The 18775-nt window shown below is 51.2% G+C and overlaps 1 protein-coding gene across 6 annotated transcripts in view; it reads left to right on the top strand.

Annotated features, from left to right (window-relative positions):
* Window positions 1-192: 192 nt before the first annotated feature.
* MYO18B (myosin XVIIIB) overlaps window positions 193-18775 on the top strand; it is a 221852-nt gene continuing 203269 nt past the window's right edge. For 4 of the 6 annotated variants that reach the window (XM_043901506.1, XM_043901501.1, XM_043901505.1 and 1 more), the window contains exons 1-3: window positions 193-371; window positions 12659-12818; window positions 14581-14739. In XM_043901506.1, coding sequence (XP_043757441.1) covers window positions 12780-12818; window positions 14581-14739 — 198 coding nt within the window. In that variant the 5' untranslated portion in view covers window positions 193-371; window positions 12659-12779. Of the gene's footprint in view, window positions 372-12088; window positions 12110-12658; window positions 12819-14580; window positions 14740-18775 lie in introns of those variants that run through there. The other 2 variants (XM_043901502.1, XM_043901503.1) reach the window with 2 other exon arrangements.

Below are 18775 nucleotides of genomic sequence, written 5' to 3'. Positions count from 1 at the left end.
CGTTGGGGGGGAGAATGTGCTTGTGTCGGGAGCTGTCCCCTCCCCCGCTCCGCGCCACCAAATATGTCCATGCGCTCCGGCTGCCTGGTCAGCGGCCACCCCGGGCTGCGTCCCCCGTCCAGACCTGGAGCTCAGCGGCTAATTTTAGAAATGACTTGTCCACTCAGCTGCTGCTATCACACTGGTGCAGGGGAGGGTGCGGGAGGAGCAGTCAGGGGAGGGGATGTGAACGACGGTGTGCGGAGGGGAGCTGTGGACATTTCTCCTCCGTCCCTGCTCGCCCAGCTTGGTGGGATCTCTGTGCTGCGACCCGGGGAGGCCCCTCGGACGGGAGCGGATCCTGTGCCCTTGGCCCCGGGTGGAGAAGGTACCGTCGGGCTGGGTTTTACGACAGGCGCCGGATGAGCGGATGGGCATAATTGTCCGGAATGTGCCTTGGGGGATGCGATGGCCGCTGGTCTCGTCTATTTCAGGCCTTTCAGCCTGCGAGGCCTGTTCCCCTTTGCTGGTTGGGTGTTTCATGGAAGAATTTTACAACCACATACTGGTGTGAGGGAACACTGTTAAAAGATCACCCTGCTCAGGCCCCAGCTGTTGGCCGATTCTTAAATATCTATATACATTTAGAGTCACGGGATAACCACTTTGGAATCTCAGCTGGCAGACGGCAAGGTTCGTATTTTCCCAAAGCTACTAGCGATTTCTGCTTAACTGAGTGTCGGTTGATGTTCAGGCAGCCCAACTCTTCCCCTTTCATGTTTCCAACACTGTTGAGTATCAGCCTTGATGGTAATTTTTTTTTTATTCCATTTATTCCAAATAAGCATGGCAGGGGAGGAGGGAGGGGATGGTGGGTGACGGTTTGAATTTCATGTGGCGCTGACTTGATCCCCTGTCGGAGAGGAGGTGTTTTCTCTGGCTCACCCGTTATGGGCATTTCTTTGAATGGAGACCTGCACTGGCGTCGGTGGGTGGCGGGGGGCAGTGGAAACGCTGGGGAGGGGGCTGTGCTTTCTACAGAGCTCGCTCCCTGGAGTCAGGCCTCAGGGCCAGGGCCTTGGAGCGGCTTTTCCATAGAGGTGGCCGGGAGGGGAAAGCCCAGTCAGTTCCAAGCCGCCCAGTCTGGCCTCAACCCGCCAGGGGCCTGGGCTTCCGTCCCACAGGCTTGGAAAACTGGGCTGCGGCATTCACTCCTCGACCGGCCAAGCACATGCCTGGCCTGTTCAGCACCCCAGCTCAAGGGGGACTGGGGGTCCCACGGGGGCTTCCTGTGTCCAACAGGACCCTGGTTCCCTCGAGGTTGGCTTTGCTACTAATTTTAGGCTCTCCCGGATCTGGGTGATAGGTCTGGGTGGGCTGTGGATAAGATCTAGAATATAATGGCCCAGGACGGGAGGGATTGGCGGGGGAGGGTCTCCTGGTCTCCTGACTTTGGAGGGGCTGCGTGTCACCCATGAGACATCCGGTGGCACCTGGGCCAGGTCACCTTGAATAGCCCAGTGTGGGATCTGCTGACACTGTAACCTCGATCAGTCCCTCCTGGGATCGGAGCTTTAGTTCCGCCTTCTAAACCCCGAGGGCCTTGGTGAGATCATCCCGGAGGTGGCAACCAGGATTCAGTGTCTGTGGCAGCATTTCTCCCAAGGTTGGGTCTTCGGTCACCTCCACCGGCCTGCCCCGGGGTGGGGGAAAGGCTTTTCAAATGCACATTCCCGTCTCAGAACTGCTCAACAGTCCTGGGGGGGAAGGGACCCGGAGGTCCTCAGACTTTAAACCGATTGAGGGGTCTGTGTGCTCAGTCGTGTCTGACTCTGCGACCCCTTGGACTGTAGCCTGCCAGGCTCCTCTGTCCTCTGGGATTTTTCAGGCAAGAACACTGCTGCCCACCGAAGCTGGAGAAACACTTCTCTGTGGGAGCTGAAAGAACCCCAGGGGGTCCCCACCTTGTCAAGACTCAGGGTATCACATACTTGCAAAACATACTTGTACCCGTCCACTGTCAGGGTCTGATGAGTGTTTGCACTCATAAGGCCCATGGTCAGCCAGGGGCAGGACCAAGCACTGCTGGGGACTTTCTGAGCTGAGACCAGGAGGCCCCAAATGCCGGAGAGAGCCTCCCCTGCCAAAAAAATGGGAACTCGGGCTGGGTGTCCACGAGGGCTCCAGGAGACAGCTCTTTAGCGGCTCCTGGTTTACCTCGGAGATAAAATCCACTGTCCGGATGGTTCAGTTTAAACAGGTAGTTAGTCGCAGTGGTATGTGACATATCGTTAATTTTTTTAAATTAATATATTTTTAGAAAAATTATAAATTCACAGCAAAATTGAGGGGAAGGTACGGAGATTTCCCATATGCCCTCTGCTCCCTACGTTCATAGCCTCCCTTATAATACCACCCCCCCGACGGATGGGATATTTGTTATAGCTGATGAACCTATACTGACACATCGTTATCACCCCAAGTCCACATTCTATATGAGGGTTCACTCTTGGTGGTGTATATTCTATGGGTTTGGAAAAGGCATCATGATATGTGTGCATCATTATTGTATCATATAGTTTCACCGCTCTCAAAATCCTCTGTGCCCTGCGTATTCATCCTTCCCTCTCGTCAACCCCCAGCAGTCACTGATCATTTTACTGTCTCCATAGCTTTTCCTTTTCCAGAACATTACATAGTTGGAATCTACAAGATGTAGTTTTTACAGATTGGGCACTTTTCATTTAGCAATAGGCATTGAAGTTTCCATGTCTTTTCATGGTACCCCTAATTTTTTAATCTATGTGGAACTAAATTATTTGAAAAATGGAGAAAGTCCGTTTGAGGCAAGTGGAGGGCCCCGGGGCACTGTCAAATCCAGCCCCACCTGTTCGTGGATGGGGCAGCTGAGGCACAGAGAGGGTTAGCAACGTGCCCAAGGACACACAGCTTTGCGGTGACGGTACTGAATTTACAACAGCCACTGCCTTCAAGTTGGGCTCCCTGTTTTAGGGATAATAACCCAGTTTCCCCAGTAACAGGCTTCCCTGGTGGCTCAGATGGTGAAGAATCTGCCTGCAATGCAGGAGATGTGGGTTCCATCTCTGGGTCGGGAATATCCCCTAGAGAAGGGAATGGCAACCCATTCCAGTGTTCTTGCCCGGAGAATTTCATGGGCAGAGGAGTCTGGCAGGCTGCAGTCCATGGGGTTACAAAGAGTCAGACACGACTGAGCAACTAACACTTTCACTTCCCTGATAACCCCCAGCCCTAAAACCTCCACTGTCATCCCCCAAACCTCAAAGGAAAGAATTAAATCTCAGTTGTAGTTTCGACAAAAATTAACTTTGATCACACAAACAAGGTCCTTGGGCTGAGAGCTCAGAACCGTCAAGGCAGGTGTCATCCCCACTCTCCTTCCACTCCCCTCTCTCTCTCTCTCTCACACACACACATGTACACGCACACGTACACCATTCTTTCTGAAGGACCCAGTCACCATCAGCTTCATCTGAATCACCTCCTCCTGCCCCCACCATGACTCACGCAGCTCCATAATTTTCCTTTCAGCTACACTGTGCTTCTTCCTGATAAATTCATTATTTTGAGGAACTAGTTTGTGGCAGCACAGGAAAGATCTTGGAGAATCGGTGAGGCCGATTTACCAAATAATGTGGCCAGTACTGGCGCTCAGAGTGGCAGGAAGTTCAAGGTTCGGGGGTCCCAAGGGAATTTTTCTCTGCCCATAAAAGACTGCGTGCATTTTCAGCTGTTTCTTGAGTACCAGCTGGGGTTTGAGTTTCAGTTTCACGGAGGGCAACCGGATTAGCTGTGGAGAGAGAGAGAGATGGTTGCTCACCAGGATTAAATGTCTCCACGCTGGGTATTGCAGTGAGCTTGGTCAGGAGCAATCAGCCCCATTTTACAGATCGGGAAGTGAGATTTAGAGGCTTAAGTGACTCAAGGTCATGCAGAGTGAAATGAAAGTGGGACTTGGCGCCTTACTGCCAGAGACTTGTTTATTTGGTCTAGTCTAATCAACAGCGTGAGTCGAGATAACCAATTATGCAATGCTGTTCCACAGATGACAAAGCTGATTCAAGCTCATTTAATCCATTGACAGTCTAGCAGGGGGCCTGATATTATCCGTTTTATCCAGAAATCTGAGAATCAGAGAGGGTTAGTGACTTGCCCGGGGCCACAGAGCCACTAAGTGGCAGTGTATCCAGGAGTGACTTCTCCTCCTATTTTTCTTCAGCAGTGGGTTGACTCATTTCCTCAGTTCTTTCTATGTCATATCTATGTATTTGAAGCAAGATTATTTTGCTTTTCTTTTTTTTTCCCCCTCTTACTGCTCCTCTCCACTTGACATGATTCTCCTAGACCAGGGCTTCTTAACCTCAGCACTATTGACATTTGGGACTGAATAATTCTTTGTTGTGGTGGGGATGGGGGCAGCTGTCCTGAGCAATGTAGGCTATTTATCAGCATCCCTGGCCTCTACCCACTAGTACCCCGTCTCCAGTTGTGACAACCAAAAATGCTTTTATGCCAAGTCGCTTCAGTCCTGTCCGATTCTTTACAACAACCCCATGGACCATAGCCCGACAGGCTCCTCTGTCCATGGGATTCTCCAGGCAAGAACACTGGAGTGGGTTGCCATGCCCTCCTCCAGGGGATCTTCCCGACCCAGGGATTGATCCTGCATCTCTTACATCTCCTGCATTGGCAGGAGTGTCCTTTCCCACTAGCGCCACCAAATGCCTGTGAGTGGACACAGTCACCACCTGTTGAAAACCCTCATCTAGTCTCATCCTGTCCGACAGCACTTTCTTTGATAATAGACAAGTCCTGTATCTGTGCTATCCAACATGGTAGCCACTAGTCACATGACAAACACATGAAATGTGCCCTGTGCAACTGAGAGGCTGACATTTACATTCATTTACATTTAAATAGCCCCATGTGGCTAATGGGGCTTCCCAAGTGGCTCAGTGGTAAAAGATCCTGCCTGCCAATGCAGGAGACTCGGGTTCGATCCCTGGGTCGGGAAGATTCCCTGGAGGAGGAAATGGCAACCCACTCCAGTATTCCTGCCTGGAGAGGAATCCCATGGACAGAGGAATGTAGCGGGCTATAGTCCATGGGGTTGCAGAGAGTCAGACACGACCTAGGGACTAAACAGCAGGAGCAGTGTGGCTGATGGCTCTGTAGTAGACAGCAAGGCTCCAGGTAGCAACACAGCAGGAGTAGGAAGACAGCCACATGATGGAGCAATCAAACCCTGAAGACAGTCAGGGAAGCCTCGCAGCAGAAGCCTGACCAGCCTCTTGCTTCACTGTGGCAACAGGAAACACCTAACCGGTATTCTGTGGGATCTGGGCGCCATGAGAAATCTCTCACCTGGAAAACGGTTGAAGGCACCTGATGAGAAAACTGGGGGTGGATCCCGTGGGCGTCATAGGTAGGTCCCTATGTGTTGCTCCAGAGAGGAGCACCCGGGCTAGCATGTGGTCATGCTGGCAGGTTAGCTCTCTGGGTAGGAGGGAAGAAGAGGCAGACCCCGGGCACTGGGAGACGCGGACCCTGGTTCTGCTGCTGTGGGAGCTGAGTCCTCAGCAGAGTCCCTTCCTTGCCCTGCTTGACAGATGCCAGGACCGGAGAAGGCGGGTCTTCTGGCCTCCGAGGGCTGTGCAGGTCTGCTCTAAGAAAAAAGCAATTAGAGCAGACCCCGCGCGTCCCACCTCGTACTGAGCTCCCCAGCACTGGATGTGACCAACGGGGCACTGATCGGTCCTCCATCCGGGAAGTTCCTTGTGAGCCGGGCTGGGCCTCTGAGCCTCTCTTATGGAAGATGAATCCGGCTAGTCTTCTCCTGTCCATCCTTTTCCATCTCAAGACCTCACCTGCCTTGCCCTCCCTCCTTCTAGCCTGCCCTGTCTCTTCACGCTTTCTCTTTCCTTCTGTTAACCTCCCTACCTTTGTTTCCCACTTATCCCCCTCCCTGTTCTCCTCTTTTAGGAGGATGTGGGTTGTTGTGAGTGGCCTGAATCCTCACCCACTTGCTGACTGTGGGGGTTCTCTTGCCCTGATTAGGGGAGGGGGACTGTGTGCTGACCAGGTCCCTTTTCATTCCCATCTGGCTCTGTGACCACCAGACACAAGGTCTGAGTGAGACTGGCTGGACCATGTACAAATCATGAGTCATTTTTGCCCACTTAGCCTCTAGATAGCAAGCAGCAGTCCTCATTCCCTCATTCTACACCCAGGGCAGACATTAACAATCAATCAGATCACCCTTTTCCCTCCGAGCCCAGACGGAAGCTCAGAGTCCTTCCCGAATAACACTCCAGACACAACTACCCCTCTATCAGAATTGATGAGTTGAAGACTATTTGCCTCTCAGCTCTATTGGTCAGCATCCTGAGAGGAAAGAGCTCGACCTTCTTGCCAGGTGAGTTCAGGCAAGTGCCTCAACTTATCTGAGTCTCTGCTCTACTGGAGTGATGCCAACCATGTGGTTGCTGTCTTGGGGATGAAATGGGATAATGGATTTTAAGATCATTAAATTTCAGGTCCAGTAGGAATTTAAGAGGGCTGAGAGCAGTTTAGGTGTGAGGTTTCTATGTCAGTGCTTGGCACTTAGTAGGTTCTCCCTAAATGTGGGTGAATCATCCAGTTCTGGGTCCTGGGCTGGGGTCTCCAAGCTGACTTTGACCGTGGAGTCAAACAAAGATGAAAAGACGACTGCAAGTAGTTATCAGTGATTAAGCACGTGGGTATGTGGCTGTCCTCTTCCCATTTTAGGGCTGAGAAAACTGAGTCTCAGAGAACTTCCTAGGCTCCCACAAGGTAATAGCGGCAGCAGGACATGAACTTGGGCCATGATAAGAGATGCAGGTACAGACGGCACAAGAAGACATCAGAAACCCCTGCCGTAGACTTGCTGGCAATGGCCTGCTCTGTCCCTTGCCAGCTACACTCCTAATTATCCATCCATTCCTTCATTCACTTATTCAGCAAATATGCATTGAGAGCAAAGTATGTGCCAGGCACTGTTCTAGGCTCTGGGGCCGCACACGTGAACAGAACAGATGAAAATGCTGCACCTCTTAGGGGCCATGTTCTACATGACGAGTCAAAAACTAAACCAGAAACACACAGCACGATGGACAGTGAGTCGGTGCTGTGGGGGAAAGAGCAAAATCAGATGATGAACGGCCCTGGGACAGGGTGGAACGGGGCTATGGTGAAGGCAGGATCATCGAGAAGATGACTGAGCAAAGACTTGAAGGAGGTGAACATGTGAGCCATGCAGAAGGAATGTGTGAAGCAGAGGGAACAGAATGTGCAAAGGCCTTGAGGTGGGAACCCGTGTGGAGCGATGCATCCAGGTCAGTGTCACTGAAGCAGAGGAACAAGGGTGACCCCAAAGGCTCTGTAAGTCAGAGAAGACTCTCGAATTTGTCCTTTGAGACAGGTGAAGTCATTGGAGGATTAGCTGCTGGGTCAAGGCTGCACCTTGAGGGGTGAGAGGGAAAGCCTTGAGGCCACTCACACCAGCATGTCTACATGGAAAACTATTTCAAGCCATCCCTGGTTTTGGGAGTGACCTTTCCTTTCACCAGCCCTCCTCACCCCTGAGGGGAGACTTGAGACTTCATCCCATGAATTCAGAGCATCTGGGACCTCTTCATGGGCTTAAAATGGCAGCTGATGAGGCAGGTGTGAGTTTCAGGCCTGGATGAGAATGTGGTGATAAGAACACTTGCTTAAATTAAGGCTTGACAAAGCCTCCCCAGTAGGGTTGGATCCTGATCCTGGGTCAGTGGGGCTGGCCTGGTGCCTTTGAGGGTCAGGACGCGAGGAGTAGAGGCAGAGACTGAGCCCTCCTTGCCCCCATGTGCTACAGCCCTCTGGGCCCGCCCACGGCCCGGTTGAGGACAGCCCAGACCATCAGCCAGGATTCCCCCTGGAGCCTTGAAGCCGAGGTCTATTCTTGGGAAGCAGCCACTGACCTGGCGGGGGCGGATGGGAAGTGCTGGGAGTCGGGCAGGGCAGTGACCAGGGCAGCCACCTCACGTCAGGCCTATTCATAACCTGGGCTCCGGCTGCCCAGGCGTGTAGCAGAGCGGATTATGGCTGTGAGTCACTCGGGGACGCTCCAGTGTCTCCTAAGGGAATGAGTCGGGAAGAGGGTCTTTCGTCCTTTTCTCCCCCCGGGCCCCCCTCCCCTCTCCCCAGGGATCTGGTCTCCCGCTTATTCTCCAGCTCAACCTCACATGCCTTTGCAAGCGGGAGAGCCCACACTATGGGGTCTTTTTCTTATGCAAAGACTTGCCTGTTGCACTTGAACGAGTTTTCAGGGTCTCCCGTGGGCACCTGACCTCATCAGAGCTGAAAAAACCCTTGTTCAGTCTTTGGCTCTTGTGAGTTCACCCTTGCCAGGCCCTGCAGGAGCGCTACTGTGTCAGCCAGTGCTGGGCTGGTCGGTGCTTAACGGACTGACTCTAGGGGTAAAAGCCCCGGTTTGTGATTTTTCCCAGTTTCTAGAGTGCAAACACTCCCTGCGCTGATTTCAAGCTATCACGTGACAGCAACCCTCTGCAGAGTTGGAAAGCGAGGGCCCCAGTAGGCTCTCGCGAGATGATGAGATTCGCTTGACATCACCTCACGCGGGGTCGGTAAACCAGAGCCACGATGGGATCTCACGAGATAGTGGGAGTGGGCGTGACGTCGCTCCACGCTACACACCTGGAAAGCTAGGGCCACAGTGTGCTCTCGCGAATGATCGGAGTCGACGTCCTCTCGCACGGGGTTATAAAGCAAGGGCTACGGTGGGGTCTCGCGAGATGGGTTCTCCTCAGCGCGGCCTCGCGAGAGCCGTCTCATCAACTCCCCGGATGCGCAGCTCTCACTGCCTGAGGAGAGAGTGCTTGGAATGCTGTTCTGGTTGTTTTCTTGTGGATAAGTTACTGACAACAGCTACTGACAGGCCAAAGGGGCCGTTGAAAACTCGTGAACCCTAGTAACTCTGACAGTCAGAGATGAGGGGCTGGGGTCTCTTCCAGGAGCGGGCAATGAGGGACTCTACTCACAGCTAGAAGTGAGAAAAGTCGAAGGGCGAGGAAAGAGGTCTTTGCCTCCCCCTCCTGACCCCCTTCACTAAGGTTTTGGTGTATCATTTAAGATCTGGGTATCCCCAGGGGTTTGGTTGTAGGAACCCCCACAAATACCAAAATCCGTGGAGGCCCAAGTCCCTTATATAAAAAGGAGTAATGTTTACCTATAACCCAGCACAGTTTTCCTCGTATACTTTTAACCCTCTCAAGATTGCTAATAATATCGAATGCAATGCGGTTGCTGTCAGCAGTTATAAACACGATGTAAATGCTATATAAATACAATGTAAATATGAATACAGTGTAAATAGTTGTCAGGGCACAGCAAATTCAAATTTTGCTTTTTGGAACTTTCTGGATATTATTCCCCCCCAGTTTTTTAAATCCACTCTTGGTGGAATTTTCAGTTGCAGAACCTGAGCGTGTGGAAGGGCTCTTCGTTTTCTGTGTGGCGTGCTTTGTTACTTGCCCGTTTTGGAGTGTGTACTACGCGCATGCCCCATAGTGCCCTCCGCCGTCTTTACAAGCCAACACTAGCACCTTCCAGTGTGACTGCAAATGTCTCCCAGTCGAACCTGAGACACTGCAGGCAGGATGGGAAGACAGTTGCACTGTTTCTTAAAAAGTCAGACATAAAGTTAGCAGACAACCCAGTAGTGCCACCTCCTAGGAATCTCCCTGAGAAGTGGAAACACATGGGCACCAAGTGGAAACAGCACACCAAGACTTAGAGGCCTATTCATAGCAGCATAATTCATCTTGCCCCAAAGTGGAAACAGCCCAGATGCCCATCAGCTGGTGAATGGATAAAGAGGATGTGGTTTATTCGTAAAAAATGGAATGCTGATGTACACAACAATGCAGAAAAATCTTAAAAAACATGCAAAATGAAAGGAGCCACATGTGAAATACTGCATTCTCTAGGATTCCATCTATATCAGAAGTCTGGGGCTGAGGGTGGGAACAGCTAGTGACTGCAAATAGGCATGAAGGGTCTTTAGGGGGTGATTCTGGTGAGGGTTGCAAAGCAGTGTAAATTTATTTTTAAAAACTAAGTTTATCAAAAAGCATCTAAGTGTGTGCTTACAATGAATGAAGCTTATGGCAGGCATAGAAGTTATACCTCAGTGAAGCGGTTTTTATTTTTAACAGTTTAATCTTTTATTTTATACCTGTATCTGAGACTGACAGGTTCTTTACACTTTGGGTTTGCTGATTTACATTTCCCCCGGGACATTTCTGTTTATACTATGGAAGTAGGTCATTAAACTCTCTTCAGCAGGTTCTTATTGATGCTATCCTTCTAGAAATCTGACAGTGGGATGGATAAAGTTGTTTTATTAATAAAATATTCTTAAGCATCTTTTTCAGGGATTCATACTATTCCTTCAACTGGGATGTGCGCTAATTTATTCGGCTTCTCTAGTTGCTGGAGGCTCAGTCGGTAAAGAATCCACCTGCAATGCAGGAGATCCTGGTTCGATTCTTCGGTCAGGAAGATCTGTTAGGGAAGGGACAGGCTACCCACTCCAGTATTCTTGGGCTTATCTTGTGGCTCAGCTGGTGAAGAATCCATTTGCAATGTGGAAAACCTGGGTTTGATCCCTGGGTTGGGAAGATGCCCTGGAGAAGGGAAAGGCCACCCATTCCAGTATTCTTGCCTGGAGAATTCCATGGACTGTATAATCCATGGGGTCCCAAAGAGTTGGACACAAGTGAGCAACTCTCACTTTTAGGATTTTTAGTCCTACAAGCAACACAGTGATGACGTTTTCTGGTTGAGTATCACTTCCTCAATTTGTTTTTCAGAAGAGAAATTTCTAGGTCAAAAGTTGTGTATGTTTGTTAAAGTTTTGAAAATGATGCTAAAAATGCTTAATCTTTTCCTCAAAGCTCTCAGTTGGTTATATAGCCAAGGTTTCCTGCACTTTCCTCATTTTCATGGTCAAATTATATAGCCAATTACTCCCTCACAAAAGAAACACACACTTTTCTGTGATTTCAGAAGTCTGCTGGAGAGTGGCTGCTCTGTGTGTGGGGGGGTGGGGGGGCGGAATGTGGAATACTTACTAGAAGGGAGGCTTGTCATGAGCTGATAATGTTCTGTTTTTTATTTATTTATTTTTGTTTTTTAAATTGATATAATTTTATACAGTAAAATATTCTATCTTAGTTGTACAACTGAATGAATTTTTACATGTGATATACTAGTGTAACCAGCACTCTGTCAACCTAAATAAACCTAGGAGGAAGTAATAATAATAATAAAATTTTATTTGGTATTAAAGAATTGCATTTTGAGATACACAGATTCTGATTGCAAAGCAGTGTCCTGCTGGGGAGTAAAATTCAGGGACTTTTAGAGGCTTAAGGGGAGGTTTGCATTACAAAGAAGTGTAATTGATGTTGGAGGCCAAAGCTGGTCTTCCTTAAGATGACTGAGCACTGAGGCTGTCACTTTGAGGGAAGTCAAAGTTCCTTACGGAGACAAACCTCAGGGGTTCTCGCAGAGTCCTTGTAATACCTGCCATTTGCACCAGTTCCGAAGTTCTGTGGTTGCAGTTGGGGAGGACGTGTATGAGGTCCACCTTCTTAATGGCCTGCCAGCTATGTTGTAAAACCCCTTGACATAAGTGACTCCATTTAACTTCACATTTCACAGCTTGTATCAAGATATAAGACATTTCCATTTTCCTAGAAAGTTCTCCTTCTGCTTCTTCCCAGCTGAAGCCTAATACTCCTCTCACCTCCATTGCTATAGATTAGATTTGCGTGTTCATTATTTTATTTGTAATATTTATATATCTAGATAATATTTATACACTGTGTTGTTGCTCAGTCGCTCATTGTGTCTGACTCTGTGACCCCATGGACTGCAGCACACCTGGCTTTCCTGTCCTTCCCTGTCTCCCGGAGTTTGCTCAAACTCATGTCCATGGAGTCGGTGATGCCATCCAACCATCTCATCCTCTGTTGCCCCCTTGTCCTCCTGTCCTCAGTCTTTCCCAGTGAGTTGGCTTTTCACACCAGCTAGCCAAAGTATTGGAGCTTTAGCATCAGTCCTTCCAATTTATATACTATAATCATACATAAAAGAATATTTCAAATTAAAATGTACTTAAAAATTTTTAATCAAAATTATTTTTATTTTATAATTTTAATTAAGATTATTTTTAATATTTTAAGTTGAAATTTAATATATTTGAAAATAACACCATGTTTTTATTTTAAAAGTTTAATGGTTTTAATCTGGTCACAGGGCTGGTTCTATCGTTGTGTTCTTTATGTGAGAGCCACTGAGCTATACATTTACAAGTACATACTTTTCTGGCTGTATACGTCAAGAGAAATTTAAAAGTGTGGGGTCAGGGTTGGCAAGAATTTCAGGGCACTGTCCACTCCATAGCCAGCGGCTCTCTGCTGACCATATTCCTCCCAGATGTAAATGACAGTGAGCTGTGCCTGGCCTGGTCCCTGGCATCGGAGGGGGTGGATGCTGGGCGGTGCCCACGAGCTAACCTGTCTCTCTCTTCTCCCCCTATTGTGTCTCCATGGGTCAGTCTCTGTTCATCACCTCATGCGCTGCCTGTCTCCATAAAGCTGCATTCCGTGCTGCCTGGCAGAGAGCTCCATCTCATCTCATCTCATCTCACCTCACGGTCCTGGCACTGCCTCAGCATGGCCATCTCATCACGCCTCGCCCTGTGGGAGCAGAAGGAAAGTAGCACTCAGGGCTCGGGCTGCAGCCTCAGGGGCCAGCCGGACCCTCCAAGGACGCGTCCCGGCCCTGCTGTCTCAGGCTACCCCCTCCCAGCTCAGGCAGAGGGTCTGACACCCACAGCTCCCCTGGTTCATGCCCAGGCTCCCTTCCATCTTCCGCCTCAGTTAGCCATGGCGTCTCTAGCCTCCACAGGCATTAGTGACCGTGCCCTTGACTCCCCCCATGGCTGCTGGTCTCTGTCCATCAGGAGGTGATGGTGGGTGAATGAAGGCAGACCAGCTGTCCCAGCACCATCCTCATGGCAGCTCTGATGAGCACGGGGGTTTGTGTGGGAGAGTGTGGGTGGGAAAGCAGGGGGACCAGAGGCAGGGCTGCTGGCTGCCAGGCTTATGCCAAGGGGATAGGTTTCTGAGGTCCCTGCCTTCTGTCACCCATGGAGAACTGGAAACAGGCTCTTCTCCCCAGTGATGGCTCTTTTCCCTGTTGTCTTTGTTGTAAGAATCCATGAAGGGCTGCCTCTTTCTTCTTATGCCTGTTATCTCCTCTGTGCCTCACCCCCACCCTTGTGCACATGATTTGATGAATCATGAATCGGAGGCTGAAGGGTGGGGTGGTTGAGAAGTGCCTCCTGGCTGCCTCTGCCCCTTGCTGATCTGATGTGGCATAGACTGATGCTGGAGGGAGCGGGATGACACCTGCCCAAGAGCGTGCCTTTCACTCTCACAGCGTGGGTTTCAGTCCACGTGGAGAGGCGCAGAGGGAAACTGAGCCCAGCCTCCTGTGTCCCCTGCTCTCTCCTCCTGGGCAGAGGCCTGCCTTATCTCTGGGCCTCAGCTGTGTCTCCTGGTGTTTCCTGTCTCCTGTAGCTTCCCCTTTATCAACGGGGCTGTGGAGAGCAAGTCTTTGCCAGCCCCTCAGGGAGGACCTTGATAAGGAGCTTGTTTTAAACCAGTGTGTAGCTCTGCCATAGAATGCTTGGAGGTTTTTTTTGTTTTTTTCCTTTAAACTCATGAGCGGTCACAGTGATGCTGGATAAAGACAAACCCCTGTGGATCACATCCAGTCCCAGGTCTCCATCTCCAAGGTGGCAAGTCTCAGTTGCAATCCAAGTCCAGCCAGCTCTGGCCTGGACCATGTTTCTTGGGTAAAATGCAAGCTTTCCAGCCTAGTGTTGGGGAGTCCCTGGCTGCCCAGGTCCTGGTTTAAGGACCGTCAAGAAGTCAGGGCACGGGGTCAGCGGAGTGGGCTATAGCCATAGGGCTGGATCCTTAGATTAACCGTGGCTGCCAGCCCTGCCCTCCCTCACCACGCTCCTGGCACAGAAAGTGATTAAGGTGGTGAATTACTTAGTCTATTTACCACAGACTGAGATGGGACCGGAGAGTGTGGGTGGTTCCCTGTGACCCGTCCCCTTCCGGAAACCAGAAAAGCTCCTTTTGAAGCAGGTCTTCCCAGAGATGGGAAGGGTGCCCACACCAAGGAAGGGTCCCAGTGGGCTCCACTGTGCGAATCCATACTATAAGGAAACTGGATCCAGGCCGAGACGGCACTGCCTGGAGCAGCCTCAAGCTTGAGCGTTCCATTTTCACCTGTTGTCTTGAGGCTTCCCAGGGCTTCGCCAGCTTCGCTGTGGCCTCTCATACGTGGACTTGGTGTCTGCTTGGCCCCCTCCCCAGCTCCGTCTAAGACTCTTAAAGCACAGCTTGCCCCTGCTGGTTCATTCACTGAACTCTCTCATTCCTTGCTTCTGCCAAACAGATTCGGGAAGAGGACAAGAGCCCTCCACCGTCCTCGCCCCCTCCCCTTTTCTCTGTCATCCCAGGGGGCTTCATTAGGCAGCTGGTCCGAGAGACTGAGAAAGAGTCCAAGGAAGCTAGACTGAGGAAAGAGGCAGCTCTTGCCTCTCCGGAACGAGAGGTAAGTGGCCCTAACAGAAAAGGACTAGGTGACTGTCAGCACCCACCCTCCTGTCCCGCTAGCCTCCTCTGAGCCACTTGCCAGCCTTTGTTCCTGCAGTGCCCCCCACTGAGGAGTATCCTAGCGTTAACATAATCTGTTAAACTCCTATACATCCGTCAAAACCCAGCTCAGATGGTACATCTCTAGAAAGCTCTCCCATTACCTTTCTTCTTCTGATTTCCACTTCCCCCTCTATGCCTGTCTTGATTTTGGTCAGCAGAGTAATTACTTGATCATGTGACTTATTTGACTGGGAATTCCTTAAGAGTAGCAACTGTCTCATTCAACTCTGCATCTCGAGCAACTCTCATAGAACTTGGCCCGTGGTGTATGCTCAGAAATTTTTGTTGAGTGAATGAATGAATGGTACCAGTTGATGTATGATGGGGATCACTGACCACTACTTTTGCAGAAAGTGAAAACTAAATATTAGCTAAGGATGTATAGTTTGCTTTCAGTTAAGCAGGAAAGATGTTCAGTTGGTGTTCACCAAGCTATTGCTGTATTGGTTGTTAAAATACTGAAACCCTTCCATCCCAGGTGGTAAATGGCCATGAGCCCAAGTCCCCCAGGCGCCTTCTAGCAGCCATGCTCACCTGGGTCCCTTCCCCAAATCCCTCAGAATGGCCACAAGCCAGTAATTAAAGGGTTACTGCTTGGCACAGGAGGGGACCTCAGGACCCTGCTTCAGATGGCCTCCCTCTGATTGGTTGGTGTCCACTTGATCTGAACAGCACTGCTGAATGGAAGCAATAAGTAGATGAGGTGCAGTCCCTGTGCTTTAAGGACTTGCAGATTGATTCCAGTTGGTGTCCAGGGCCACCTCTCTCCTTCCCCCAGCTCTTTGGGCCAGGAACCCCTGGGAGAATGGTGAAGCTGGACACCAGGGAAGCAGGCTTGGGGTGCAGTGCACCTGGGGCGTATCACAGTATCAGAGGAAGGGCCTCTTCTTGCGTCTCTGCTGTGCCCTCTTGAGGCGGAGTGGATGCTTCGGTGATGGGGCTGAAAGATCTGGTGGCCACAGAGCCTGGAGTTGGCTTGGGCCCAGCGGCCAGCCTGGCTCTGCCTCCCACACCCCTTCAGCTGTTGCTTGGCGGGCCGGTCCCCCATGTGCCTGCCCCTGTCCAACCCCAATGACTGTGTTGCATCAGGGAAGTCCTGTAGCCACTGAGCTGCTGAAATACCCCGGCCATGAACTCGTGGGGGAAGGTGACAGGGTGGAGAGACTGTTCCCACACCTGCCTGACCAGGCATAAGTAAGTGGGGCCTTTGGCCTCCCACAGGTTGCTGTTAACGGTCAGGATGAGGGCTACTGTGTTCTGTTTCTCACTCGGCAGGACTCACTGTCTGCTCAGGGGCTCACTTGATACCCCGTACAACACGGGGGTAAATGGGATTATACCCACTTATCAGAGGTGGAGACTGAGGTTCAGAGAGGTTAAAGCACGTACTTACTCAAGGTCATGAGGCCACATGGGGGCAGACAGAGCCAGAGGCTATGTGTCCTCTGCTCTGGCAAGCTGCCTGGGAAAGAAAGGGCCAGTCTGGGGAGTGAGATGGCTGGTGTGGCGGCCACAGTGGCCTGGCGAGGAAAGGGTTCCAGGAGCCTGTAAGCTGTGTGAGTGTTGCTGTGTGCAGGTTAAGAAGCAGAGCTGAGCAGCAGTTGGGGACAGGCTGTCACTGCAGGGCGTGGAAGGCACCTCTGAGCAGGATGGACAGGCCTTAGACCACAGCAGGTGTCTGGACCACGGGCCAAGACGTTCCTGGGTCTGAAGCAGGGCAGCCTCAGGACATGTTCCTATGAGGCAGCAGGCCCCGGCTTGCTCCTGCCAGCTTAATTTTCCTGCTCCATCACTAAATAACTCTGGCCCCTCTCCCTTCACCCAGCACTGCTGGTTTTATTTGGTCCTCATAGAGTCCTTGAAGGGAGTCATTAGCATCCATCACCATTTTGCAGGAGTGGAAGTGAGGCTCTTGGAGGTGACCTGGTTTTCCTAAGGCCACCCAGTCATCGAGGGGCAGGGAGAGACAGGAATAACATCCAACAGGAAGAGATCAAATGTCGGAGGCCCAGGTTCTAGCTCTGGTCCCACCACTCTGTGCTCCAGGCCAGATCCCATCCACTCTCTCAGCTTTAGTTTGCCCATCTGTAAGATGATGCTGTGAGCTTCCTCTTGGCCCCCATGATTCTAGAAGTATTGCTTCTCCCTCAGACTAGGAGGCTGCAGGTGAGATCTGAGGGCCTCGGTGACCGAGAAAATCCATAGGAGGGGAATGTACAGCATGGAAAGGAGGAGGCCGGGATGGGTTATCTTGTCAGGTGCATCCCTGCATTACTGTCTCCTCTGTGGGGGTTTGGTTTTAAAAATAAAACACTGACTCACTTTTCAAAACAGTGCAGAGAGTGGTGAGATTTGCCAGGTACAGCCAATCCCCTTCCAAGATGGTGACCTGCTTGGCCCCAGAAGGTCAGACTGAGCTGCCAGGCCATGGGGTCTCAGCCCCCTGTTGCATATTGCAGTCTCCCAGGGGCCCATCACCCAGACCGGCTGCATCAGATCCTCTGGGATTCGAACCAAAGGGTCAGAAATTTTTTAAAAGCTCCCAGGAGACTCCAGTGAGTCCCAGAAAGACAAGCAAGGTTGTTAATGCTCAGCAGTTAAGGGCACTGTCTTTACATTCAGAGAGGCCTGTGTGACTTTTTGTTGCGTGTTTGTCTCTTGGGCCACCTAACATCTCTGTGTTTGCTCCCTTATCTGTGGAATGGGGAGAAGTTCAGAACATGCTTCACTGGGTTCTTTATTGGGTAAGTCAGATATTGCAGGATGGCCATGTAGGGTCCTCCTCAAGGTTGATAGTAACACGTCATTATCGTTATGTGTATTACTACTATCACTTTGCAAAGATGAGGATTGAGACTGTGCTCTGGAGGCAACACCAGTCAGAGCTAGAACGGGACGCAGAATGTGGTCCTGCTGCAAACTTGCAGGAACACGCAGAGCTCTGGGGCTTCAGGGTCCACGAGGCCGTTTTTCTGATCCAGGTCTTCAGGCACAGACTTGCTGAGGAGGGGGCATTCGAGCTGGGTATAGAAGGATGAGTTGAGCAGGGATGAGTGGAGACGGGCAAGGGGGTTCCAGGCAGCAGGCCCAACGTGAACGAAAGCACGGAAGCTGGGCAGTGTCAGGTGTGGCCGAAACGTGCCGGGGAGCAGGGACAGTGAGACCATTTGGCAGAGGGGCGGGGGGTTCCTCTTCAACAGCTTCAAATGGCAGATGGCTGTGTTGAATGGCTTTCCTGGAGATTGGGCAGCTGCTAAAATCTTTGACCAGGTTTTAAATGACTGGCAGCAAACTGATGGGATACCAGCTCAGTGGCTGTGGCAGTGCCCAGGTGAAGGAGAGTAGACCTGGGTTTGGGAAAGGAGACTCAGGTGTGCAGGTGGACTCAGCACAATCCTGGGTCTGGTTTGGGTGCACAGGGAGGGTGAGAGGCCCAGATTCCCAGGTGCAGGTGTGTGGGAGGCTGGCTCTAGCAGGGTCCAAGTGGCAGGACCCAGACCAGGGCAGGTGTGTGGCCAGGCCTCAGGGTAGAACTGCCCCCGCTGGCTCCTCCTGCAGATGCCGAGCTGGCCCTGGAGCTGTTCTGGCCACAGCCAGGCTGGCTGGAGGTTGGCGGGGTGGGCAGGGCTGGTGTCACAGGGCAGTAGAAAGATGTAGGGGAGGAGCAGGTAGTGGAGACCCCTGGGTGTCGGGTACCCAGGTGTCTTGGCCAACCAAGAGTGCAGGACCTTGGGGCCAAAGCAGGACCCTCACCTGCTGCAATAGGACCAGTGGCAGCAGCTCGTTTTGTTCAGGTCTCTGAAATTTCCACATCTCGGCATGCAAAAACTCTGGAGGGTCAGGTGGTGTCTGCCTGCACTGAGGGAAAACCCGATTCTCAGAGAGGATAGGTGATGTTATCCAAGGTGACACAGGCTCCACATCCTTTCCCA

The sequence above is a fragment of the Cervus elaphus genome, chromosome 5 (assembly GCF_910594005.1).
Source record: "Cervus elaphus chromosome 5, mCerEla1.1, whole genome shotgun sequence".
Classification (NCBI taxonomy): Eukaryota; Metazoa; Chordata; class Mammalia; order Artiodactyla; family Cervidae; genus Cervus; species Cervus elaphus.
Note: the sequence above shows the minus strand (reverse complement) of the source record. Positions and strands in the feature narration are given on the sequence as shown.